This window comes from Dipodomys merriami, unplaced genomic scaffold (assembly GCF_024711535.1).
Source record: "Dipodomys merriami isolate MVZ:Mamm:240054 unplaced genomic scaffold, mDipMer1.0.p SCAF_14, whole genome shotgun sequence".
Taxonomy (NCBI): Eukaryota; Metazoa; Chordata; class Mammalia; order Rodentia; family Heteromyidae; genus Dipodomys; species Dipodomys merriami.
In genome coordinates, this window is record NW_027202715.1 from 19,136,483 (window position 1) to 19,163,997 (window position 27,515).

The 27,515-nt window shown below is 45.1% G+C and overlaps 2 protein-coding genes across 2 annotated transcripts; both read left to right on the forward strand.

Annotated features, from left to right (window-relative positions):
* Nucleotides 1-2,633: 2,633 nt before the first annotated feature.
* Nucleotides 2,634-15,163, forward strand: Sar1a (secretion associated Ras related GTPase 1A). The gene is made up of 7 exons (XM_070020926.1): nucleotides 2,634-2,739; nucleotides 6,186-6,259; nucleotides 6,385-6,504; nucleotides 6,982-7,047; nucleotides 8,219-8,322; nucleotides 10,197-10,328; nucleotides 12,902-15,163. Exons 2-7 carry the CDS (start codon nucleotides 6,202-6,204, stop codon nucleotides 13,016-13,018), a joined length of 597 nt encoding a protein of 198 aa, XP_069877027.1. The 5' UTR covers nucleotides 2,634-2,739; nucleotides 6,186-6,201; the 3' UTR covers nucleotides 13,019-15,163.
* Nucleotides 15,164-18,353: 3,190 nt separating this feature from the next.
* On the forward strand, nucleotides 18,354-27,398 carry Tysnd1 (trypsin like peroxisomal matrix peptidase 1). Its single transcript, XM_070020927.1, has 4 exons — nucleotides 18,354-19,633; nucleotides 21,139-21,269; nucleotides 22,093-22,278; nucleotides 26,515-27,398. Exons 1-4 carry the CDS (start codon nucleotides 18,462-18,464, stop codon nucleotides 26,730-26,732), a joined length of 1,707 nt encoding a protein of 568 aa, XP_069877028.1. The 5' UTR covers nucleotides 18,354-18,461; the 3' UTR covers nucleotides 26,733-27,398.
* The last annotated feature ends 117 nt before the right edge of the window (nucleotides 27,399-27,515 follow it).

Sequence of the window (27,515 nt, forward strand, 5' to 3'; positions counted from 1 at the left end):
TGTATTTTTTTTTTTTTTGTCGGTCATGGGGCTTGAACTCCAGGCCTGGGCGCTATCCCTCAGCTCTTCAGCTCAAGGCGAGCGCTCTACCACTTGAGCTACAGCGCCACTTCCGGTTTTCTGGTGGTTTATTGGAGATAGGAGTCTCATGGTCTCTCCTGCCCGGGCTGGCTTTGAACCGCGATCCTCAGATCTCAGCCTCCTGAGTAGCTAGGATTACAGGCGTGAGCCACCAGCGCCCGGCTCTAACTGTATTTTTTTTATGCCAGTCCTGGGGCTTAAACTTGGGGCCTAGGCCCTGTCCCTTAGCTTTTCTGCTCAAGACTGGTGTTTTACCACCACACTACACTGGCTCTACCAGCTACACTTCTCTCTTTTTGGTGGATAATAAGAGTATCTTGGACTTTTTTGCTCAGCCTGACTTTGAATCTCAGTCCTTAGATCTCAACTTCCTGAATGGCAGGCGTATAGGAATGAGCTACCAGTATCTGAAACTGTGATTCCTTTATGGTTTCTGTATTTTCAATCCTAACCAGAAAGATCTTTGATATTTTAAGATTATTGAGAGGGGGTGGGAATGTGGATTAGTGGTAGAGTGCTTGATTCCTCAGTACCACATAAACAGAAAAAGCTAGAAGTGCTGCTATGGCATAAGTGGTGGAGTGCTAGCCTGGAGCAAAAGAAGCTCAGGGACAATGATCAGGCCCTAAGTTCAAGCCTCAGGACTGGAAAAAAAGAGAGAGAGAAAGATTATGAAGATTCTGTGCTTTCTTTTATCTTTTATTCTTCTAGTACTTCAATAGTGCTATTTAAATGTGTATGGTTTTTTTTGTTTTGTTTTGTTTTTGGGTCAGTCGCGGGGCCTGAACTCTGGGTCTGGGTGCTGTCCCTCAGCTCTTCAGCTGAGTGTCAGCCCCACTTCCAGCTTTTTCTGCTTATGTGGTGCTGAGGAATCGAACCCAGGGCCTCATACATGCAAGTTAAGCACTCTACCACTGAGCCACCTTCCCAGCCCAAAATGTGTATGTGTTTGTGTGTGCTGAAAATTAGACCCAGGGCTCAGGGCATACTAAGCCTGTGCTCTGCCACTGAACCTCACTCCAAGCAGAATATAGGCAAGCCTCTGAATCATTTGGAATTTATTAGATATATTGTGTCATGGGCACAATTTGGCTTTTTGTAAAACCATCAAGTTGCCTCAATCATCTAAATATTATTTAAGAACAAATGATAGAAACATTTAATCTGGGAAAACCTGTTTTATACTGATAATGATCTCTACTTTTTTTTGGTAATCTTTACCATTTTAAAGGTGGGTGCACTGAGACCTGGGGAATTTTTCAGCTTGACCAAATATTTCAACTTGGTAAGTAACATGTGTACCTTTCCTGAAAAGCTGCCTGGGTGCTTTCTTTTTCCTCCAGAGCCACGTAAGCCATCCATGTCTCCTTGTGCTCTGAACTACCATATTTCTTACAGCCAAGCTTCCCTCAGAACCAGTAACCCAAATTGTTAGTTAGCACTGAGGCAGATCTGTTCCTTTTGTGGTTGCAAACTTTGGAGATCCTAGCCCCATAAAATCCCTGATTTGCCCAAAGGTGGTGAAAAAAACCTCAGAATATGGCTTGAACCCTTTCTTTATCTGTGGAAGATTCAAACTCAATATCCAAAAACCTACAGGATGAAGAAGCAGAGAAGCTGGTGAGCTAGCCTATCTAGGTCCTTCTGTATACTGCTAGAATGTTTAGTGCCATTTTAATTTTTTTCTTCACATACTTGAGATGGACTGAAAGAGGCTCATCTGTGTGTGTGTGTGTGTGTGTGTGTGTGTGTGTGTGTGTGTGTGTGTGTGTGTGTGTGTGTGTGTGTGTGTGCGGTGTACTGGGGGTTTGAACTTCGCCTCACGGCTTGCTTGGTTAGTGCTGATATTTTGCTATTTAATTTGAGATAGAGTCCTGAGGACTTTTCTTTCCAGACTGGCTTCAGAGATCTTCTAAACCTAGAGGATCTCGAGTTAGCTATGGTTACAGGTGTGAGCCACCAGAGAGCCCAGCTGGTTTGTCTTTTTTGTGCTGTTTTTAATTAGTAGTGGACACTCTTTATTAGATTTTTTTTGGAGCCTGTTTGTTGCACTACTAGTCTTATATCTTATTTTCTCGTCTGAATTTTAGAAGCAAAAGACACACAAAAGACACATACACACACACAAAAGCGTGGGCACACACAAAAGCGCGCGCATGCACAAAAGCGCACACACACACAAGTACACACACATAGACACACACAGACATACACAGACACACACACACAGACACACAGACACACACACACACACACACACACACACACACACACACACACACACACACACACACACACACACACACACACACACACACACACACACACACGCGCGCGCGCGCGCGCGCGCTCCCTTCAGCCCAGCCCAGCAGTGCCACGTATCGTGTGGCCCGACGAAAGCTGAGGTCCAAGCTCCGCCCCCTAGGGCATACGTCACGCCGTCGGGCCGCCCCCAAAGCCTGAGTGGCTGGTAGGGCGGTACTTAGGGAGACCGCCAGGACGCTACGAAGGGGCGGAGACCAGCACGCGCCCGGAAGTGTGTGGGGAGGTGTGGTGACGTGCATCCGGTGAGTTGCTGGCGGTCCCAGGCGCTGCTGGTCCGTGCGCTGTGAGGGAGGGTCGGAGCCGCCCGCCGCCACCAGAGGAGACCCTCGGGCCGTGAGTCTGGGGGCCTTTCGGAGGAGGCAGCCGGGGTCCGAGGTTCTGGGGTGGGCGGCGGAGAGGGTCGGGGCGGAGGCCAGCCCGGCGGGGGCTGGTGGGGGGGGAGGAGAAGTGACACGCAGGCGGCTTTGTGGGCCCTGGGGCTGGTTCTGGGCGGAGACGGGCCGGCTGGGCCGGGGCTGCTCCTGCGACCGCCGGCCTCGAGGGTATGAGGGCCACTTGCATCTTTCTTGGGGGTCCTTACAGCAGCTGGGCCGGGTAACAGACCGGGCTTGGGTTCACAAAACGGCCTTGCGTCGGTGGTGGGATTCCTCGGTGATTTCCCCCTTGTTTCACAGACCCTGGGAGGGATTGGGGCCCGGCAAGGCCCCAGGCCCGGGCAGCCGGTGAGAGCGCCCCAACCAGGTCGGCAGGCTCCTAGTTCAGGGCTCCTCCCCACGTAAGCTTGCTTGCTCTAGTCTTCTGATGGCCTGTTTCGAACCCTGGCTTTTCTTCTCTCCCTCCCTCTTTCCTTTCTCCGGTGTGCATGGAAAAATTTACTCTTGGGCGTTTGGCATATATTAGTGTTTTCCGCATGATTTATTGGAGGTGAAGATCGCACCAGATTGCCTCTTGCACCCTTGCTCATCCTGCCTTTTCCCTCGAAGGGGAATCCATCTGTTCAGGAAGATACTTGAGGTTTAGGAAGAATTGCTGTAGGGCTGATGACCTTTGACATTTATATCCCCCAAGCCAAGCAGGGTTTGTTAGTTAAAGGCCAGCTGCATTCTTGCCTAGATACTGTCTGGAATGGTGTTTCCAAGTTGCTCTGAGTGTGTGTAAGAAGTAATGTGTAAATTTTTCGTTAATGGTTATTTTGATGTTTATCCTTTATATTTGGTTGAACCAGTCAGTCCTGAAACTTGCAAGCTTTTGGTTTAGGTATAGCAGTGTTTTTGTTGGTCTTCAGAGCCCTTAAGTTTTAGGGTACTCTAACTTGTCATAATGCCATAAAGTGGATGAAAAAACGAAAGTAAGATGCTAGTTATTAGAATATCATTCAAAAAGTGTTTGTTATAAAGGCTTTAGAGGTTATCTGTGCAGTTGGTGTATTATAGGAAGTAAGTTTCCTTTATTTTTTTAAAAGCAATTTTGTAATTTTATAGTAACAGGAAGGGCTTTGACTTTGGTGTTAAAACAGGAGGATTTAAGTCCTAGAACTGTTACTTTGTCAGCAATGCAGTTTGGACAAACTAGCTAGCCTAGGAGTGTCAGCGTCTTCCTCTTGGTAAATGAGGCCAGTGGTCCTTGCTCGGTTAAGTTGCTGTAAGGATGAATTGAGATGTATGTGCAGGTAGTGTACAAACTCTGTCACCACGGATGAGTTGTTTGATATGTTGAGATCTCAAGGATGGAAGAGACATCAAGGCCAGAGGGGATTATAGAGAAAACATTCTTCTATTTACCTACAGAAATGGGAACAGAGATATAGGACCTTTGTAAGTATATTTAAGGTTCTATACTTCTTTTCCTGTTTATTTTTGTTGTTGTTGTTGCTCTTAGTCTTGGGTTTGAACTCAGGACCTCATACTTGTTAGGCAGTTGCTGTACCACTTGAGCCACACCTGGCCCCAACTAGTTGGATTTCTTAACAGTGCTACATTTCCAGATAAAAAAGTTATTTAACATGTCAACTTTTTTTTTCCAAAAAATATTTTCAGTAGAAAAGGGTAAAACAAAACTTTAGTATCTTTTCATGAAAACTTTTTCTTCAATCTGTATCACTACCCATACTCCCACTTTATTTGTTCCCTCTATGATAAGAGCTGAGGAGAGTAAGCAATTAAGTAGGTCCTGTGTTCAGAGGCCACAACACAGACCTGATAAAAACACATTTTTTTTGGATAAAAAGGAGAAAAAAAAAACCCATGTTTACATTCAGTTTCCTCTTTAGCCTGAATTCTTGTGTGTGTGCCTGTGTGCATGTGTTTTTTGTAAGTGCATAGGTGCATGCACCAGTCCTTGAACTCAGGATCTGGGCACTGTCCTAGTGCTGTTTTGTTCAAGGCTAGCACTCTACCAGTTAAGCCATAGCTTCAGTCTGGCCTTTTTTGTGTGTGTGTGGTTAATTGGAGATAAGAGTCTCAGAGATTTTCCTTCCTAGACTGGCTTTGAACCCAGATTCTCAGATCTCAGCCTCCCGAAGTAACTAGGATTGTAGACAGGAGCTATCTGTACTCCTTCCACCCTGAATTCTTCTAAAAATACAGGTGGGGCTGGGCAAAGGGGCTAGTCCTGACTTCAGAGGCTAGGATAGGAGGAGGGCTTGAGCCCAGGAGTTCAGGCCAACCTGGGCAACACAGAAAAAGATAGCAGTTTGTCATAGCTAATTAAAAATCTTGTGTTGAGATGCCCCTGCTGAGGGAGGGAAATGAAAATGGTGATAACGTTCCTTCCCCCCCCTTCCCTAAATCAGATAGAGGCAAAACATTCAATGTGACCAGGAAATGTGCCTGAGAAACCTAAGGAGTCACTAATTTCTCTAGATCCTTCTCTCTTAATTTCACTCTTGAGGCTGTTGCTCAATACCATTGTAGACCTGTTAGCAGTTTTGTACATGGCTTGTCTAGGCCTGTGGAATAGTAGGAAGGGTGATATTAATATCAATACTGTGTTGTACTTAGGAACCTATTGTTTTATTATAATGATTGTGTGTGTGTTTGTGTTTGTGCGCGCACATGTACGCATGCCCCACCAGTATTAAACTTAGAGTCTTGTACTCTTGCTTAGCTTTTTTGCCCAAGACTGGTATTCTCCCACTTGAGCCACCTCCACTCCCTGTTTTTTGCAGATTAGTTGTAGGTAAGAGTTTGTCTGATTTGTTTACTTGGGCTGGCTTCACACTGTGATCCTCAGATCTCAGCCTCCTAGATAGTAGAAATTCAAACATGAGTCACCCAAGCCTGGAATTTTTTTTTTTTTTTAGAACTGTGAACAGTGGTAGCTTAATAGGATTTTCATTCAGGTTAATATGCTTTTCATTTTCATTTCCTACCTAGTGCATCTATTTGGCCTTTTGATCCAGATTATTGATAAGAATGATTTTCTTAGAGGTGTTGTAAACTGGTAGACAGACAACAGTGGTATATCTAGGGAGTGTGAATGAGCAGCTGCCTGGAGGAGCCAGTCACATAGTAAAAGAAGAAAGTATATCTGCTAACTTCTAGTTCTTTGAGTATCACTTTGAAAATTAGGAAACCAGGAACTAATGTAGACTTCAGATCCTAGAAGCTTCTTCCAAGGCAGAATTCTTGTCTTGGGGGGGGGGGGGGGGGCGGGGATTAGTTTGTCTTTGATCAGCCAGAAAAGAGTCTGTAGACATGCATACAGGAATAAAAGTTAACTTCTCTAGAAATATGGTGGCATTCAGAAAGCTAATGTTGCTACTTTAATGTTTTATACAGGTAGTAAGCATTAATAATGTCTTTCATCTTTGAGTGGATCTACAATGGCTTCAGCAGTGTGCTCCAGTTCCTAGGTAAAGCTTTTTCCTTGAACCCTGTTGTAGTTTCAAACGTTGTACGTTTTCCCCAACAATTTACATGTGAGAAGCTTTTGGTTGGGGAGAGACAATTTACATTAAAAAATTATTTTCTCCTTTAGGACTCTACAAGAAATCTGGGAAACTTGTGTTCTTGGGCTTAGACAATGCGGGCAAAACTACTCTTCTTCACATGCTCAAAGATGACAGATTGGGCCAGCATGTTCCAACACTACATCCAAGTAGGTTTCAAAATACCAGGTGACCTTTTTTTTTGTCGGTTGTGGGGCTTGAACTCTGGGCTTGGGCGCTGTCCCTGCACTCTTCAGCTCAAAGCAAGTGTTCTACCGCTCTTTGAAGGTCAATGTGAAACTTGGAGAGTGAATACTCAATTAACTTTTGTTAACTGAGATCCCAGAAGCCAGCTCATTTTGAAGTTACCTATAGGAAATACTCAGGTTGCTTACTTTACCATTATTTCTTCGCACTGCTTCTGTAATGGGACACATCTCCCATACCTGCTTCTACAAAGTGGAAAACATCATAGGGGGACAAGAAATTTTGGAACCTGTTTGGAACAGGTTAATAAGAGTGTTTTTCATTCCTGTATCTTTATCTTTACAAGGAGAAAACATTAAGTTGTATATTAGTGTTACTGTATAGTAATGGTAGTTGGGCCTTTGGTTGGAAAAATTTCTTTCCTCTTCACAATTTTTCAGCATCAGAAGAACTGACAATTGCTGGAATGACGTTTACAACTTTTGATCTTGGTGGGCATGAGCAAGGTAAGAGCTCAGTAAATGTGTATAATGAACTTGTAGTTTTGTTCTCTCTCTCAAAGGAGTGTGTCATTTTATCTTATAAATTATTTGCATTTAGAATTCACTGTATGCTTTCTTTTTCACCCCATTGTAAGGATTAGAAATGAATGGCTTAGAAATTAGGGCTGGAGGCTGGGAATGTGGCTTAGTGGTAGAGTGCTTGCCTAGCATGCACGAAGCCCTGGGTTTGTTTCCTCAGTATCACATACACAGAGAAAGCCAGAAGTAGCACTGTGGGTCAAGTGATAGAGTGCTAGCCTTGAACAAAAGAATCTCAGGGACAGTGCCCAGGCCCAGAGTTCAAGCCTTCAAGCCCCAGGACTGGCAAAAGAAAGAAATTAGGGCTGGAGGCATAGCTCAGCAGTACAGTGCCTGCTTAGCAAATTCAAGTCTTTGAGTTCAAACTAATATTATCTGGATAAAAGAAATATTATAGGAAATTACATATATATATATATATATATATATATACACACACACACACACACATATATATATAAAATAAGGCACTACTTTCATTTACTACCTCTTGTCACAAAACATTTCATGCCTGTAATTCCAGGTGAGGCTGAGAGTTCCAGGTGAGCTTGAGCTACATAAGGAAACCCTGTCACAACAAAAGATCCTAAAAGCATTTCTAAGACTTTATGTTCAATGTGAGAGGTTGAGTGACTGGAACTAACTTGTGACTAAAGATTTTTTTTTGGCAACTAATTTTAATTTTTTTTTTTTTTTTACTGCTTTTGCAAACAAGTGGCTCAGTATGGCACTGGTCACTTAAATGAGTCAGATTGTCAGGGTGTAACACTAGAGAATGGTGGACATTTTGGTAAAATGAAGAACTCAGACTTCATCTAAAGGGGCAGCCACTGTTCACTTCTAGCTGATTGTTGGTTTTTAGGTATATAAGCATGTGATTGCCACCACATGTTGCTATTTTTCAAGGAAGGCAGAAACTCTTGTTAAATTTACAGAAATCAGGGTTAGTGTATGGGTTATCAGCTTGCATCCTGTTGGCCAGGAGTTGGAAATCCATAGGAAATCTAAGGTATTGAGACCATCCAAAGTTTTCCTATTTTGTAGACATTTTCAAAATGTGTTTTTGTTGATACATCTACAAACTTTGTTTTTTTAGCACGTCGGGTTTGGAAAAATTATCTTCCAGCAATTAATGGGATTGTCTTTCTGGTGGACTGTGCAGATCATTCTCGCCTCATGGAATCCAAAGTTGAGCTTAATGTACGTTTTTTGTTTTGTTGTTTTTTTTTCTTGGCCTCTTTTTCTTCTATGATATGTAGCTCAGTAGTGTCTGTGATTAATCATTCCAACTAGCATGTATGCAGAGTTGTAGTCAAAAAGAAAAAAAAATGTTTGAAAATCTGTGACATTGTTTTTCACTGTCCTTAGCAACCTCAGCTTGAACTTGAATAAATTTGATGGTTTCTGTCATAGTGTAATGGTATGGCTAATACTGCTCAGGACACAATAGTTTATGCTTGTTGCCCAAGCATAGTTAGTACTTCTATATTGGCATTGCAGATCTTCCTTCTTGGGTTGTACCTCTCTCCTACTTGCTAGACCTTAACGGTCTATTTACATAAATCCTTTGATATTACCAAGAATTCACTTTATAGGATTCTCTTTGTATCAAGTTTCTCATTTTCTTGGCTTGATTTCTTTTTTATTTCTTCCCCGCTTTTATTTTGTCTGTTGTGGGGCTTGAACTCTGGGTCTGGATGCTGTCCCTGAGCTCTTCAGCTCAAGGCTAGTGCTCTACCACTTTAGCCACAGTGTCACTTCTGGTTTTCTGGTGGTTAGAGTTAAGACGGAAGTTACAGCCTAGGCTGGCTTTGAACTGTGATCTCAGATCTCAGCCTCCTGAGTAGCCACTGGTTCCCGGCCACAAATTTTTTGTGAAGCACGAAAGTCTTTTATTCCTTTTGCTTCTTTTTCTCCAGCATCCTTTCTTTGTATTGGGTATCATCAAATATGTTTCAAACATAGAGAACAACTTACCCTTATCCTTCTTTGGATATGTAGAAGCCATTCCCTGCCTGCTTCCTCCTTTCACCTCCTGTAGCTGTTAAAGTTTTTTCTTTTCCTTGTTTTATACTTCTGAGTTTGAATTGAGAGCCTTGTGCTTTGCTAGGCAGGTTCTCTTAACACTTGACTCATGCTTGCCAGCCTTTTTTATTTTTTACCCTTTTTAGAATAAGATCTGAAGGTCTAGACTTTAATTCACATCTGGACTTACAGTCTCTGTTAGGGAATGCTGCAGCTAACTTTTCCAGAAGGGGGGATGTGGCACCATTTTGTTTACTCACTGGAGGTTGATGTAAGGGCATTAATCTAGCCATGTTATTCTCTGTGTGGCTTCCTCAGTTCTTACCTTGCTGCAGAGCCATTGCTTGTATTCTCCTTTCCACTTATCCAACTCTATACTTCCTTTATACTCTTTATACTTCTGTATATCTTTGCTAAGACTTTCTCCAACCCAAATGTCATTCTCTTTCCCCGAACTTGTTTTAGTATTAGTAGTCTATCCTAGTTCATTGTGAAAGTCAAGTATTACATTTTGTTTTTGAGCTTTGTTAACATGAATATGAACATAGAATTAGGATTTGTCCCAGCCAAGTACTTTGGTCAGATGAGATTGGGTGCATTCAGGGTAGTATGACCATATATAGAATTTAGGATTGGGGGAAATAGGATAAAAAAAATAATAAGAGTTAGGATTTTAAAGAAGGCAGCTCTTTTCAATTATCGGTATCTCTGTCAGTATTGGAGGTTGTGCTTTGTCTGTATTGGCACTGAATGACTGTACAGGAGTTCTTATAACATCCTTGAGTTCTGTAGCCAGAGCATTCATTCTTCCAAGTCTATGCTCAGTGCTTGTTCTTGTAGTTGAGCAAATCAGCTCTGAGTGGAGGTTGGGACAGTTCTATCTTGGGAACAGAGGCAGTTAATGCGAAAGCATTCTTTTAATCAGATTTTCACATTGCATATATGATGCCATATGAAACCAGGAAAAGTCAGAGTTTTCCTTAATCTGTTGGGCTTTTATGGGTTCTTCAGTTAGCGCTTTTTTAAAAAATTTTAAATCCTACCTTTAGGCTTTAATGACTGATGAAACAATATCCAATGTGCCAATCCTTATCTTGGGAAACAAAATTGACAGATCAGATGCTATCAGTGAAGAAAAGCTCCGTGAGATATTTGGACTTTTTGGACAGACCACAGGAAAGGTAAGGGAAAAATGTTTGTGAGTCCTAGGAAGAATATCCACAATGTTTAAATAATGGATGTTTTGCTGTTTGGAATCTACTGTCCTTTCAAAAGTTTAAAATGGGCTTAGGATTTATCTTAGTATGGGTATTTTGTAAGCTCACTATAGGATAGTGCTGGTGATTGAATCCAGGGCCTTACACATCAGGCTACTGAATACCTTCCTATCCCTTTCTTTACTCATTTTCTTGATTTTTTTTTTTTTTTTCCCAATCCTGGGGCTTGAACTCAGGGCCTGGGCACTGTTCCTGAGTTCCTCTGTGCTCAGTGTTAGCACTCTACCACTTTAGCCACAGCACCACTTCTGGCTTTTTTTGTTTATGTGGTTCTGAGGAATTGAACCCAGGGCTTCATACATGCTAGGCAAGCACTTTACCACTAAGCCACATTCCCAGCTGATTTTTTTTTTAATATGGGGTATTGAACTCAGGGTCTGCCTTGTGCTTGCTAGGCAGATATTCTACCACGTGAGCCATGCCTCCAGCCCCATATTACATTGTGGGGCTTGAACTCTGGGCCTGGGCACTGTCCCTGAGCTCTTCAGCTCAAGGGTTGTGTTCTGCCACTTAAGGCACAATGCCACTTTGCAGTTCTTGTGTGGTTAATTGGAGATAAGAGTCTCACTGAGGCCGGGAGGGCTCTGGTGGCTCACGCCTATAATCCTAGCTACTCAGGAGGCTGAGATTTAAGGATTGCAGTTCAAAGCCTGCCCTGGCAGGAACATTTGTGAGACTTCAATAAAACCACTCAGAAAACCAGAAGTGGTTCTGGGGCTCAAGCCTTGAGCTGAAAAGCTGAGGGACAGCACCCAGGCCCAGAGTTCAAGCCCCATGAATGACCAAAAAAAAAAAAAAGTCTCACTGGGACTTTCCTGCTGGGGCTGGCTTTGAACCAATCGTCAGATCTCAGCTTCCTGAGTAGCTAGGATTATAGGTGTGAGCCACTGGCACCCTGGTACATTGGTTATTTTTGAGATAGGGTCTCACCTTTATGCCAGGGCAGGCCTGGGCTGTGCTTCTTCATAGCCCTGGGGATGTCTGGTGCCATCTTAGCCATTGATTGAGTTGGAGTCTCACAAATTTCTTTTTGCCCAGGCTGGCCTTAAACCACAGCCATCCAGCTCTGTCTCCCAAGTAGTAATATATAATTATTTAGGTATATGAAGAATTTAGTAGAAAGGCAATCTTAATCTTTTTAGAATTTTCTGATTATCTTACAAATTGATTCTGAGAAAGAGGCCCCTTCTTGGTTCTTGAAAGACTTTTGTAGCCTAGAAATCCATTTTTGTAAGTGGAGATTTTAGATTATAAACTAGTATTACATCAATTTTGAAGTATCAAAATCAAAGTAAGTATTTGATTATTACTGGTGCTCCGCTGGGAGAAGTAAGAATGTTACCTATTTTGCAGATGAGGAAACAGTCTTCACAGCAAGTTCAATATAAAACCAGAAATAGAACTGGTCTTCACATTAGTAGCTTATAAATTCTCCAGTTTAAAGAAAGGTTCTGTTTAGAAAAGCAGGTTCTGACAGTATACACAGATCAGATATGATAAGTAGGATTCCTAGGCTTATTATTATTTGTTGGTTGTGGGGCTTGAACTTAGGGCCTGGGTTCTGTCCCTGATGTTCTTTGTGCTCAAGACTAGAGTACTACCACTAGAGCCATAGCGACACTTGGGGCTTTTTTTTTTTTTTTTTTTTTTTGTTGGTCGTGGGGCTTGAACTCTGGGCCTGGGTGCTGTCCCTCAGCTCTTCAGTTCAAGGCGAGCGCTCTACCACTTGAGCTACAGTGCCACTTCCGGTTTTCTGGTGGTTATTGGAGATAGGAGTCTCACAGTCTTTCCTGCCCGGGCTGGCTTTGAACTGTGATCCTCAGATCTCAGCCTCCTGAGTAGCTAGGATTACAGGCGTGAGCCACCAGCGCCCGGCACTTGGGGCTTTTTCTGAGTAGTTTATTGGAGATAAGCATCTCATAGACTTTTCTGCCCAAATTGGCTTCGAACTGCAATCCTCAGATCTCAGCCTCCTGAGTAGCCATGAACCACTGGCACCTGGTGACTCTTCTTTAATATTTAAAACCATCTTTTTTTTGTGATCTATGATAACTTCCTTTTTTACATGGTTCTTTAGTCTTGTTACTGTTATATTTCTTTCTAGAAATGCTTACCTTCACTTACAAGTTGTTCAGAGCTGTTAATTTCCTCAGTGCAACTTTGTCAGTGTCCCTTGCTGAATGTTCATCTAAACAGACCTCTAACACATCAAAGAGCTTGTTGGTTCCATGAGTTCCGGTGGCTATTTTTCACTTTGCTGCCATAACTTTCCAATTAATGTCCAATATTCAAAGCAAATGCTTTTCAAGAGATAGTGGCTGGGAATAGAATGGTGTTGCTTATTCTATCCTGAAAACAAGAGGCATGTTTCTACTTAGATTTTCATTTAAGGAAGAGAAGTGATAATAGTGATCATCCTTTCACTCTTTGCCTCTGTGGAGATGCTAACAGGCCTGCCTTGGTTTTGCCTTCTTTAGGGAAATGTGACTCTGAAGGAACTGAATGCACGCCCCATGGAAGTGTTCATGTGCAGTGTACTCAAGAGACAAGGCTACGGCGAGGGCTTTCGCTGGCTTTCCCAGTACATTGACTGATTCTTGGACAGTGAAAATAAAAGAGTTTTACTTCTCTGGACTGATCCTATTCACAGCTTCCTCATGAACTTTTCTAATAGAGCAAGGAAAGCTCTCCTACCATGTCTGGTGTTGAGAAGCCAAGAGTTTCTGTCAACTCTCATCACCCAGTGGTGACATGTGCTCTTCTCCATACTGTTGTGAGGTAACGCTGCCCACCCATGCTGGGTCAGGTCAGTATCCCGGGACTCGGAAGCTGGCAGGATTTGCTGGGTAAAACTGTGTGCCATCATAGGACACCTGAAAAGAAAAACACGTCTCACCACTGTGGTTGATTTCAAAAGAAAGTGATTCTATTTTTTAAAAAAAAGTGTTGTTCATGTGATTGGTATCCCTCCTGTTTGAGTTCAAAATTTACTTGGTCCAGAGTTTTCTATTTTTTTTTTTTAAACTAGTGAATGGCATTTAGATCCTTGGCAAAATTATGAACACATGCACATTGGAGGCCAGAGCTAAGTAGGGTGGGTGAACTTCTGCCTGCTGATATAGTAGGTTGGTGGAGAAGCTCTCCTGCCTCTTCCTAGTTGGAGCTGGCATCAGCTTGTGTACAGAGAACTAGAAAAGGGGCAGAACCCTGCAGTTGTGCAGGTTCCACTGTGGTAAGCTGGGGCGATCCCTCGTCACAGAGTGGATAGTAGATTGTTCATTGTGGAGAAATGAGTTATAGGGTCAGTTATTGGTATTATTTTTTCTTATAACGTTGCAAGCTTCAGCCAGTCTGCTTTCACACTTGTGACATTTCATTTCTCTTCATAGCACCTTCCTTTTTCATTTCCAGTTATAAAAAGTAAAAAGAATTGAGAACGTTTCTTATGCATAAGTGTGTCACTTATTTGTACAGATTGTGGGGGGAATGTTCTGGATAGGGGAACACAGCTTTTAGGGGCTCATTTCTGAGTTGAGGACTGAAGTCATCTGATATTGTAGCACTTGTGTGAACCTAGGAAAGACTTTCTCAGTGGGTTTTAAAGTTTCCACTTGGTTTCTCTTGAGCTGTTCTTTTCTCTTTACTGATTATTTTGTTGGTGTTTTAAAGTAATGGTTAACATCTGTGGCTTAAATTTTTTTTGTATGAAATTGCCTTTCTCCATTGCAGAAATCAGCTGGGACTTCCTGTAGAGCCTCTGGAGGTGCCTCCCTACTGCCAGGACCCCGTGTGAGAGAACATTTTTATAGCATATAGCATTCCATTTTCTCAGTGACACATGAAATTGGATTTTCATGATCCTAATTTATATTCTACTTGTAGCAAAAGATGAAAAATTAAGATGGTGTTAACATGGGAGAATAATTTTCTCTTTTCCCCTACTTAATACAGGATTAGAGGTAGATTTTTCAAAGGTGAAAATTATGCTTCTTAAGTTCAACTCAGTGGTTTCCTCCACCTAGTGGTAGGGTAGGAAAGGAGGAAGCCGTACTCCAGGGTAAGAGTGAGTCATGTGTTCAGTTGGAGTCCTTTTTCTTAGTCTAGTGCACTGACTTGTTGAGAAAGCATCTGCGCCACAGCCAGGGACTGAAGGCAGAGGCTCAGTGAGGTAGGTCTTGGAAGTACATGTACTCACTGTGTTTACAGCAGGCATAGCTGGTTAAGACAGAATTGTCAGGTTGGAAAGGGTTTATTAAAGCCTTAAGTGAACAAATCTGTCAGTAAACTAGTTGCAACTTGCACACTTTTTCTTTGGCTCAAGGTTGTCCTTACATCTCTGTCCAGAGACATGAGAAGTATGATGGCTTCAGTGTTAGTTTTTTTTTTTTTCCCCCTCTCTTTCTCCCTAATCACTTTGTAGTAAGCTAGAAAACTGGGCTCTACGTAAGGCAGCTCTTTGTGAAAGTGGTTTATTTTGATCACTGGAGAAAGAGGTTGTTGAGAAGTTGAGTGGCCGCAGTGTGTTTCTTGCCCACAGAACCCCTTCCTAAAGAAGCTGCTGTGAGAAGCTCGACTCCACAGAGGGTCCGAGGCCGAGTCTTTTACAGGAACTCTCATTGAGATTCTTCATTGTGTTTTATCAGAGTGTGCATATGTCCTGTTTCAGCAAAAGTAAAAGTCATTTACAAAAGAAAGTCAATCTGTATCCTAAACGTTTTAATAAAAAGCTAAAACAAAAACTTGGTATTTTTTTTGTTTTTTAAAAATTAATTTGATCTGGGTTTGAGCATATGATGTCATTTGTTTGGGGAAACGTTATTCCTACTTAAAAGACACATTTTGAGTGGATGTGAAAGATGAATTTTGCTACCAGGAGAGGAAAAATGTTGGTAGTAAATTTAACACCATTTGAGTATGTGAGAGGGTACTGTGGGTGTTTGATCATCTCTGCAACAGAGTGCTGATGGCAGATGATTGGAAAGAATCTCTAATTGACATTCTAGCAAGGACAGAGTCCAGTTTAGTTACTTCGCTCATCACTTTACACATTGGAGAGAATCCATGTGAATGTTACATGCATATCAAACAAAGATTCTGTTTGTGAAACTTTCTTTTGGAAAAAAATCAAATGAGATTCCAAAGCTAAATTACTAGAACAAATAGAATGTAAGCAAAGCAACAGGTTCTTAAAACCAAGAATTCCATCATTGGAAGTGTCCTTTTGTTCTTCGTTACTATGAGGAGGTTTGAGCAAAAATTTGTTTTCTTTGAGGCATAGTAGAATGAAGACCAAAGGCTAAGTCAGTGAGCCCCAACCCAACTCACTCATCTTGACTGATTTGGGATTTCTCTGTAATGGGGCTTGCCATAAATACAGACAAACTTTACATGTAACAGTTTGTGCTGGAGGTTTGAATCACTGGACCCTAGAGAGAAAGAAAGTCTTAATTGCTAGGAAGTTGGGGTAAGGGATTTTGTTGTGATCAAACCATCTCTGAGTCATAAAACTAAAAGGTGGTCATGCTTGCTGTGGAAAAAGTCGGTTAACTTCAGTCCTGTGTCATGTATAGTTTCTCTTTCTCAGTGGATTTGCCCTACCAGGTGCTTTGGAAGCTGTGGGGGTACACTAGGTAGCTTTAATTTTATTTGAAGAATTCATGCAGCTGTGCATTGGAGCTCATGCTTATAATCCGTTACTTAGGAGACTGAGATCTGCGGATTTGCCAACTTGGGCAGAAAAGTCCATGAGATTTATCTCCATTTAACTATTAAGAAACTTGGAAGTGGAGATGTGGCTTAAGTGGTACCAGCTTGAGTGGAAAACCTAATAAGCTAGAGCTAGAAGTTCAAACCAGTATGGGCACATATACCAACACAAATTGTATGATTTAAATAGCAACTCATTATTTTGTCAATGCCTACAAAGATATGTACTAATAAGAGTGACATTGATAAATTGGACCTTCATAAAATGTCTAGCTTGTGACGAATGTTTAGTTTGGTGGTATTATGAAGTCCCCCCAAACATGACTGTTCATGTGCACCTGCCTTCAGATACTTCTTTAGGAAACAAGGGAAGTTTTATGCTAGCCAAAAGCCTCAATTTGACAAATTACACGGGAACTATTTGCTCTAACTCAAACTGCCCTTTAAGCTGACCATAATTAACAGTAAAGTAGAACAATTTTGATCATATAGTCCTATATTAGAGATGGCCAGCTACCCAGATCTTTCCTGCTTGCTTTTTTATGGCCTGTGAGCTAAAAAGTTTTTAAAAAATAATTTTAAATGGTTGAATATTTAATTTAATTAAAATTTAATGCAATTTTGTGACACATAAATATATGAAATTTAGGGGCTGGGAAGGTGGCTCAGTGGTAGAGTGCTTGCCTTGCATGTATGAGGCCCTGGGTTTGATTCCTCAGCACCACATAAGCAGAAAAAGCTGGAAGTTGTGCTGTGGCTTAAGTGGTAGAGTGCTAGCCTTGAGCTGAAGAGCTGAGGAACAGCCCCCAGGCCCAGAGTTCAGGCCCCACGACCAACCAAAAAAAAAAAATATATATATATATATATATTTATATATATGAAATTTAAATTGATAAAGTTTTGTTGGAATGTAGCCCCCCACCATTCTTGTTGGACTGCAACTGCAGAGGTAAGCTTTTTAAAAAAAAATACAATTTCATTGTTACTAAGTTGTTGTACAGAGGGGTTACCATTCCATTTCCTCCAGTTTCCTCTTCCCATCCCTGCTCACAAATTACATGTCATTTTCCACATCCACTAAACAGCATGATTACATTTGTTCACTTTTCCTCCCTTTCTGCACATCCTCTTTCCTCCCATAAAAGGAAAAAGAAAACCCAAAGCAAAAACAGGAGAGAAAACATACCATTTTGTCTCTGAGTTTGGCTTACTTCACTTGGCATGATTTGTTCTAGGTCCATCAATTTCTCTACAAATGACATTCTTTGCAATGGATGAGTAAAATTCCATTGTGGAGATATGCCACATTTTATCAATCCATAATCTGTTGTAGGGCATCTGGGATGTTTCTATAACTTGGCTATTGTGATAGTGCAACAGTGAACATGAATGTACAAGTGTCTTTACCATATCCTGTCTTATAGGTAGATGTCCAAGAGTGTGGTACGACTGGATTATAGGGCGGGTCATAGTTGGAGTTCTATGTTTAGTTGCAGAGGTAATTTTTTTTTGTTTGTTTGTTTGACAGATTGTATAACCCACAAAACTTGAACTGTTTTCATTATGGTCTCTTAAAGGAACAGAACTTAGCCTCCAGCCTAACAAATCCTGAGTGTTATTTGGTATGTTTGTACTACAGAATGTATGGCTGTATGATTAAAGTTGTTTTACTTTAGCTACTGTTAATGATGGTCAATTTAAAGAGCAGTTAAGTTTAGGACAAATCATTTCCATGAAATTTGTCTTGAGGCTTTGGTAACAAAAAGCCCTTCGTAATTTTGTGATTCTCATGCCTCCTAGTGGACTGCTTTAGGATTTACTTTAAAAAATGAAAATACATTGTGAATTGGGCAAGGGTTCCTTTGGCCCATATTATCTCAGGGTTCAGAGGCCGAAGGTTACTTAACACCTGTGCAGAGGCTTCATCTTGGTCAAGTTTAGCCACGTCAGTGTTATTACCCTTTCTGGAAACACAACAAACATCAGTGATTAGGCTTGTTGAAATCCGCCCTCCTATCTCACCCCATTCTCCTGGTGAGGCCACACACATGCCCCTCTCCCCGGGCTAGCCCTGGTCGCATCCGCTTGCTTAAATCCCACAGGTTGGGTCAACGAGAGAGGGCGGGGGAAGGCAGGATTAGCAGCCAATCCGGGCTCGGCACCATGCCCAGCCAATCGGGTCGGGTCTGCTGGGGCTCAGCCAATCGGGCTGGATGAGGAAGACCTGAGTCAGTGCTTGCGCCCGTCGCGTCCAGCAGAGACTGTCGTTACTGGGGTCCTGGTCCTCTAGTTTGTCCTCGAGGAGACCCCGAGAGTCAGGTGCTGCAGGCGATGGGGCGGCAGTGGGGGCCCTCCATGAGGGCCGCTGAGCAGGCGGGCTGTGTGGTGAGCGCCTCCCGGGCCGGACATCCCAAAGCGGGCTGGTGGAGCTGCAGCGGGGTAATCCTGAGTCGGAGCCCGGGCCTGGTGCTGTGCCACGGGGGCATCTTCACTCCATTCCTACGCGCCGGCAGTGGGGTCCTGACTGCCACCAGCGCTGCGTACCTGCCGGGCGACAGTTGTGGCGACGATCTGTGCCTCCACGTGCAGTGGGGGCCAACGGCCGAGAGCCCCGCTGTGCGCGCGGAGCCGAGCCACCCGGGGCTGAGTATGCCCCGCTGCGCCGGCCTCGAGCCCCGGGCCTCCACCGCTCCCAGCCGGCCCCGCGGCCGGCCCCTACAGCCCCCGCGCCCAGCCAAGTTGCTGCTGCTGCTGAGCTGCCCAGCTTTCCGAGCACACTTCAAGCGCCTCTTTGGAGGCGAAGCGGCCGAGCACTGGCACTTCGTGAACGCCGCCCCGGACGATGAGGTGTCGGAGGAGGAGGAAGAGGATCAGCTGAGAGCGTTGGGCTGGTTCGCGCTGTTGCGCGTGGAGCCGGGCCCGGAGGCCGAGGAGAGCTGCAGGCCGGCGGTGGCCGTGGCTCCTCTGGGGAGCGTGCCCAAGGGCGCGCCGCTGCTAGCCTGCGGCTCCCCGTTCGGGGCCTTCTGCCCAGACATCTTCCTCAACACGCTGAGCCGCGGCGTGCTCAGCAACGCGGCCGGCCCGCTGCTGCTCACCGACGCACGCTGCCTGCCGGGCACCGAGGGCGGCGGCGTGTTCGCCGCGAGACCCGCAGGGGCGCTGGTGGCGCTGGTGGCCGCGCCGCTCTGCTGGAAGGCCCGCGAGTGGGTGGGCCTTACGCTGCTGTGTGCCGCCGCCCCGCTGCTTCACGCCGCCCGCGCCGCGCTTGCCAGCCTGACCCCCGACTCTGCAGCCCTCACCGCCCTCCTGCCTCCTGAGGTGGGCGCCCCGCGGGGCCTGCCCCTGCAAGACCCTGGATCTCCATGGGCAGCCGCGGCCGTGCTGGTGGAGTGTGGTACCGTTTGGGGATCCGGAGTGGCCGTGGCGCCTCGTCTCGTGGTGACCTGCCGGCATGTGGCTCCACGGGAGATGGCTAAGGTCCAGATTCACTCCACTATGCCCAAGTAAGGCCTTCTGTGCTGCTCCTTAGTGGGGATTCAGGTGGGGATAGTGGAGGACTCAGCCCTTTGGGCTTCGGGCCTGCAATGTTGGTGAGACGTGGGATCATCCTCTCATCTGATATCTAGGTGAGGGGCTCCCAGCCTTCAGGTAGAGCAAGGTGACAAGCTCCAAGCAACTTGGAGTCTGTGTGTCCCGGTCATGCAGGACTGGTCAGCCTGAGGCTCTTCTGGGCAGTCTCTCTGTCTCTTAGCCCTGCACTTTACATCCCACTAACTCCTTTGACCAGATGCCCTACCCTACTCACTTCAGCTCTGGAAGTGGTGTTGAAGTCCCAGGGAGTGATGAGGTAGACCTGATAAATCTTCCACAGGTTTTCCCTAGAGCCTAGCCAGAGCTGCCCTTTTTGCATGAAAATTACAGATGTGGGGTTGTACCTAATTAGATTGTGGTGTTTTCCAGGTAGACAGATGTATTCTGGATACCCTGTATGTGGCCCTGCTGGGCAGCCAGGCTGAGACTTTGGGCCTTTGTTCCCTTTGCAGAGAATGTCACCCTTGCCCTCCTTTACTTGGATTTGCTGTGGAAGTTGGCCTTGACTACTGGTTTGAATTTCTAGCATGTTCTGTTTGCTGTGAACTCTCAGGTCAAAGCTAATACCTTGGTGTTAATGGCTACCTTTCCCCATTTCTGATTCAGCCCAGCCTTGTAGGCCAGCCTTTCAATCTCTCTGCTGAATTCCTTAGATTGACCCAGTACAGCTAACCCAGAATAGTCATGAAAGGGAAAACTGATGAAGAAGTTGGCCTGTGGTGTGACCCTCCCCACAAGTCTACCTTCCCCTCAACTCTACTCTCCCCTCCACTCTGGCCCTAAAGGAAGCCATCAGGTCTGGTGGAATTTAACCCTGCAGAATGTATTCAGGTGCCCCCAGGTGAGCGTGGGAAAGTCACTTAATAGTCTAAGCAGTCTCTCATAAGTTGACATGTATAGTCTTGGACAAGACAGATCCTGGGACATAGTGTGCTATGATGTACTAGCATGGTTCTAAATTCAAGGGTAAAAGCACATGCTGTCCACTCACTGACTGGATTGTTCGGAGTTATTGAGGCAGTGAAGAAGAGTTCTGTGTGCTTGCCCTGACCTCTGCTGCTTGTTTTATGACTTTGGGTAGACTACTTAATCTCTCTGGGCCTCACTTGCAACATCTAAAATGAGGATAATAGCACTGCCTGGCTGACAGGGCTAGGAGGGCACGAGCATGAGGCCTGGCCTTACCGTGCTTACCTGGGGTCGGTTATTTATTATGGTGAGGCAGAGGAAGCTTTGCACAGTTGATTACATTGGTAGAGCATGCCTGCCTAAGTGTCATGCCCAGAGCTGCTGACTGGTAGGTTCCAGATTTCCTGACCTTAAGTCCCTGATTTTATCACCACTCTCATCTCCTTGCTTTCTGTCCAGGGCTAAGGGGTCAGAAAACAAGCTTGTCATTTGTTTCCTTTGCTTCCAGGAATGTTGCCATCTGGGGACATGTGGTGTTTGCCACCCAGGAGACATCTCCCTATGACATAGCGGTCGTGAGGCTGGAGGAAGACCTGGATGGTGTCCCTACACCTGTGCCTGCTGAGCACTTCCATGAAGGTAAAGGACAAGGGGCGTAGTGTGCTGGCGGGCCTGTCTGGGCAGAGCTGGACCCCAGGAAGGAAAATTGATGTTGGGCCCTCTAACCATGCCAGACTAGGCAACCAGCTCCCTGTCCCTCCCCTGCTGAGCTAATGAGCCAGGGTGGCATTGCCAGATTCTTGCTGAGGCTAGAATCTGTGTGCTAGCCTACCCCAGGGCCTACAGCAGTGTGGTGTTAAGGTGCTGGGCCTTTGGTAACACTTGAAGCTGGTTACAAAAGTGTTTGGCACCTTCAAGACTGCCTTGGCATGATTTGGGAAACAAAGCTTAAATTGCTGCCACATAGGTACCAGATGTCCTATTTTATGGAGAGAGAGAGAGAGAGAGAGAGAGAGAGAGAGAGAGTGTGTGTGTGTGTGTGTGTGTGTGTGTGTGTGTGTGTGTGTGTGTGTGTGTGTGTTAGAAGACCAATCTCTGGATTCAGTTTCCACATGTGTTAAACAGGGCTACACCTTGCCCCTGCCATAGTAATGACTAGTCCCAGGAGGAAATGAGTATTAACTCCACAAACATGAGCACCTAGGTGACAGGAACTCCAACAAGTGACTGCCAAGTATAGCAAGGGAATAAGGACTGGGGATCAGCTTGATGCCCCAAAGCAGTGGTTTTGAATGGTTACTTCCTAAGGGCTAAGGGGCTCATGGGAAGGGCTCCCTGCAGGGAGTATCTGAGCAGAAATTCAAAGGGCAGAGAAGCTTGGACCTTTGTGGAGGTGGGAGGTGAGATGGGCAAAACCCTGCCAGAACAGAGTCCCCAGCTGCATTCTTTTTTCCTCTGGCAGGTGAGGCTGTCAGTGTGGTGGGCTTCGGCATATTTGGTCAGGCCTGTGGGCCCTCTGTGACCTCAGGCATCCTGTCGGCTGTGGTGCAGGTGGATGACACCCCGGTGATGCTGCAGACCACATGTGCCGTGCATGGTGGCTCCAGTGGTGGACCCCTCTTCTCTACCCACTCAGGGGACCTCCTGGGTAATTAGCTTCTTGGCCTTTTCTCAACCTTCCCATTGCCAAAGCCTCAGTCCTCCCAGCAGATGCTATAGCCCTGGGAAGACCCTCTGTCGGGGAAGACGCCCAGAGTTAGTTAGCCAAAGTTTTCAGGATGTTCTGTCTTTGAGGGTTGGAGAGGAAGGGATGCTGAGCTGAGAGGAAAGACATCTGGGCCCTGGGCCCTTCTGTGCCACCAACCTACTTCATGACTTTAGGTAAGTCTCTTACGCATTTGTTCTATGAAATCTAAGAGTTAGATTAAAATCTAAGGGTCACAAACTCAAAAGTCTACAGAGGGGCTGGGAAGGTGGCTCAGTGGTAGAGTGCTTGCTTTGCATGCATGAGGCCCTGGGTTCCATTCTCAGTACCATATAAGCAAAAAGAAAAAAGCCAGAAGTGGCGCTGTGGCTCAAGTGGTAGAGTGCTAGCCTTGAGCTGAAGAGCTGAGGGACAGCACCCAGGCCTAGAGTTCAGGCCCCATGAACAGACCCCCCCCCCCAAAAAAAAAAAAAGCCGGAAGTGGCGCTGTGGCTCAAGTGGTAGAGCGCTAGCCTTGAGCTGAAGAGCTGAGGGACAGCTCCCAGGCCTTGAGTTCAGGCCCCACGACCGGACCCCCCCACCCCAAAAAAAAAGAAAAAGTCTACAGAAACTGGCCAGGTGATAACTGAGTGTAGGTGTAGGGCAGAGATCAATGGGTGAGATGACAGGGGATGACAGCTCAGCTGTAGCAGATTGGGGCGTTGTGGGAAAATAGGTCTCATGTCACAAAAAGCCACGAGATTTTATTATTATTACTTTTTGTTTGTTGTGATTAAATTGTCCCCCCTACCTTTTTTTTTTCCTGTGCTGTACAGGGCCTCACAATCTACTTCTGAGTAACACCCCAAGCCCCATTTCTTGCTTACTATTTTTGAGATAGGATCTACTTGTCCAGATATGTCCCTGGATTAAGATTCACCTATTTTAGGTTTCCTGTGGTTATTACGGCGGCACACATGGGCTACTGTGTGCAGCTTCCCTCTATGGAGAGGAAATCTTACAGACTTTGCTGCGTGAGCTCACCTGGAGCTGCGAGCCTCCTGCTTTCACCCTCCTATGTAGTTTAGGACCCATAGTACTGATACAGAGTACTGTGCCATCTATGGGTTAAAAAGGCCTCTTGAATTTTTCTGCCCAGGCTGCGCTGAAAAAGAGAACCTCCCAATAAAAAATTTCAACTTCACTAGTAAAGATTTTGAAAAAAGGGGCTGGGAAGGTGGCTCAGTGGTAGAGCACTTGCCTTGCATGCTCGAGGCCCTGGGTTCGATTCCTCAGCACCACATAAGAAAAAAGCCAGAAGTGGCTCTGTGGCTCAAGTGGTAGAGTGCTAGCCTTGAGCTGAAGAGCTGAGGGACAGAGCCTAGGCCCAGAGTTCAGGCCCCACAACCAGACCCCCCCAAAAAAAAAGAAAAGAAAAGAAAAAAGATTTTGAAAACAGAGGGCTGGAGGGCTGGGAAGGTGGCTCAGTGGTAAAGCGCTTGCCTTGTATGCTCGAGGCCCTGGGTTCGATTCCTCAGCACCACATAAGCAAAAAGAAAAAACCTGGAAGTGACGCTGTGGCTCAAGTGGTAGAGCGCTAGCCTTGAGCTGAAGAGCTGAGGGACAGCGCCCAGGCCCAGAGTTCAGGCCCCACGACCGGACCCAAAAAAAAAAACAAACAAAAAACAGAGGGCTGGACAGGTAGCTCAGTGGTAGAGCTACCATTCACAAGGCCCTGGGTTTAATCCTAGCACCAAAACATAAAGCCAAAAACAAAACAAAACCCAGTCTTTTTAGGTAGCAAAGCAAATTGTGCATTCCTTTGGAAACCTCTAAGGTTCTCTATATACTACTACTTAGGCTGTAGCTAGACTTTGTTATTTCTGTCTTCCCTTATTTATAACTTTTTCTTAGGTATTTAAAAACCTGGCTGTTGCTTTCTATCTATTTACTTCCTTGTTCAACCTTAGTATACAGTTAAAGTAGTTTTAGAATTGCTATTCCCACACCCCTGGGGCACCAACTCTAGCAAGTAGAGTTGAATATTTCTGTGCATTGGTGCATTGTTGTTTTTGTTTTATTTCCCCCTCAGTACTGGGATCAAACCCAGGGCCTTGTATATGCTAGACAAGTGTTCTACCACTGGGCTGTAGCCCTGACTCTGCCTTCAGTGAGGCTGTCATTCCTAGAGTAACTTGTCACAAATCCTAGTTGATAGATACATGAATACAGAAATAAATACAGATGTGTACGTGTAAGTTAGTATACATACACACATCTTTTACCACTGTCTACTGAGAAGGGTAAGGAGCAATGCTGAGCACACTCACAGTCCAGACTGGTTTCTAAATACTGTCCTCTGACCAAGGAACCAAGAATTGGTTGATTGTAGGACTTGGACAAGGAAAATCCAAGATGATCCTGGAGTGTCTTGTCTAGAAAGAAATGTTAACCAGGAGCCAACTGGAAGAGGCTTCTATTGGAACAAGTCTAACAACGAAATAGGTAGCACTAGTATGAGATTACAAACCAAAGAAGAGTAGATATGTGTGAGTCTACACTGATACAAATAAGTAAGTTTAGAAATGGAGACAAGCTCCAGCTCTTTACACAATTTTAATTAATAAATGTAGAGGAAGAAATGAGGGAAGTAGGAAATCACTGTTAAGATACTATGTTCTGGGGCTGGGAAGGTGGCTCAGTGGTAGAGCACTTGCCTTGCATGCATGAGGCCCTGGGTTCGATTCCTCAGCACCACATAAGCAAAAAGAAAAAAGCCGGAAGTGGCACTGTGGCTCAAATGGTAGAGTGCTAGCCTTGAGCTGAAGAGCTGAGGGTCAGCGTCCAGGCCCAGAGTTCAGGCCCACGACTGGACCCCAAAAAAAAAAAAAAAAAAGATACTATGTTCTCATGTAATTGTAACCCCTCTGTACAGTATTTTCACAAAAAAAGAAAAAGATACTGTGTTCTCACATGCTAATACAAAAGGGTAGATAATATAAAATGGTGTGCAAAAGTTAAGTAGAGACAGTATTTATGTAAGCTCAGTGTTTTCCATGGAATACTTAGTGTTTACAAAAGAATTCCTCAAAGCCAGGCGCCAGTGGCTCACGCCTGTAATCCTAGCTACTCAGGAGGCTTAGATGTGAGGATTGCGGTTCAAAGCCAGCCTAGGCAGGAAAGTCCATGAGACTCTTATCTCCAATAAACCACTAGAAAACCAAAAGTGGTGCTGTGGCTCAAGTGGTAGAGTGCTCATCTTGAGCTGAAGAGCGCAGGGACAGTGTCCAAACCCAGAGTTCAAGCCCCACGACAGCCCTCCCCTCCAAAAAAAAGCCTCATTTTGGGGGGAGAGGCCTAGTAGATGCCAGCTTAGCCAAATGATCAAGGTTAGCATCACTAGGACTAAATGGGCTGGGGTTTAGCTCAGTGGTTGAGTATTTGGGTATAGCTCTATGGCTGAGTGTTTGCCTGGCATGTATGAGGACCTGGTTTCAACCTCAGCATGCAAACACTGAGTACTAAGATAGATACCTGATGCCTCCTGGTATGATGCACTGGGAAAGAAACTGCTTCTACAGGGATCTACGTGAGAGCCATTTGACAAAAAGAACTGCCCTGCAGTCTTCCTAGTGTCCAGGCCATAAGATAATAACAGCCTAAGGAGCTGACTTGAATGAGAAGAAATTTAGGAAGGATGTAGGGTCATGAAAGAGAAAGAGCAAAAAACTGAAATCCTAACAAGATCAGTAATCTTGTACCAAAGGGAGCTTTTGGTCCTGATAAGTATTTTGTGATAAACAAAATGTTGCCCAAGGGGAAAGCTAAATGAAAGGCAACAAAAGCAACTCTTTAGGTGCGGCCTCATTAAGTGTAAAATTATCTTAATATACACTGAGCAGGCTGATTCAAACATGTCTGTGATTCTGGTTCATTCATTCAGCAAGTATTTGTTGAGGGTCTACTTTGTGCCAAACAGTTTTCTAGATACAAGGAAGATGCTCATTAGACAGGAAAGAAGGATAAAAAGTGATCAGGACATTAGATCTGGCTGGTATGAAGGCGGTTGGGAAGAGGGCAAAGTATGCAGAACAGATGTCCATGGCAGGGCATTCAGTGTCTGTCTCATGGGGTCCTAACAGGCCCCAGTGACTCTTTATCCCTTGGCTTACTTATTTTTGTTCTTTGACTTTCCCACAGGCATGGTCACCAGCAACACCCGGGACAATAACACAGGGGCCACCTACCCACACCTAAACTTCAGCATTCCTATCACAGTGCTCCAGCCGGCCCTGAGGCGGTACAGTCAGACTGGTGACCTTGGTGGCCTCCGGGAGCTGGACCATGCTGCTGAGCCAGTCAGGGTGGTATGGCGGCTACAGCAGCCCCTGCCCCAGGCCCCTCGGAGCAAGCTCTGAGGCTATGTCACCCTCCGGATGAGAGGGACTATTTTATACTTTGGGAAGTGATATGGAGGTGGTTAGCAGTCATAGGATCTGGGGCCCAGCTGGGTGACTGCAGGTCTCCACCCCTGACTCTAGTCTGGACTTGGGGCTCTGGACCAGGTACAGACTTCTCTTCAGCAAGATGGGATCCACTGTGGGATGCTTTCTTGAGCCCCACTTCTGTCCCCAGCACTAGGCTTACCTATGTGATTTTCCCTTCTGAGGACTCCAGTCCAATCGCATAAAGGCCCTGGTCCTGGTAAGCAGATGCTGGGGGAAGGTGGACTAGCTTTGCTTGGTATCTATTCCCTTGAAGGCCACTAGCCACCTGGAGCAGCTGCTTCCCTGGGACAGAGCCCATGAGCTGCCTGTGCAATCAGGAGTGTCAGGCGATGTGGGTTTGCTGGCAATACATCAGCACAGAGACCCTACTCTTAGGCACAGAGATAAGGGAATGGACAGGAGTGTGTCCCTATAGTGCCACACGTATGGGCAGCAGGGTTCCTGCAAGCCAGGATCTCTGGGCCTTCAGTCCGACACAGTGCCTTCATTTTCTATCCTACAGACTAATCCCAGGCATTCTGGGGAGATAGCATGTATGGTTGGGGCTTGGGAATAAACAATCTTTGTGCTTCTGTATGTTGATGTCTTTTTCTCCAGAGTGCAGTTTGGCTAGAAAATGTCCTTCTGTGCGGATGCCCTGCAGAGGGTCATTGTGTAGGGTGCTCTGTTGGGCTAGCCTGACTAGCTATATTG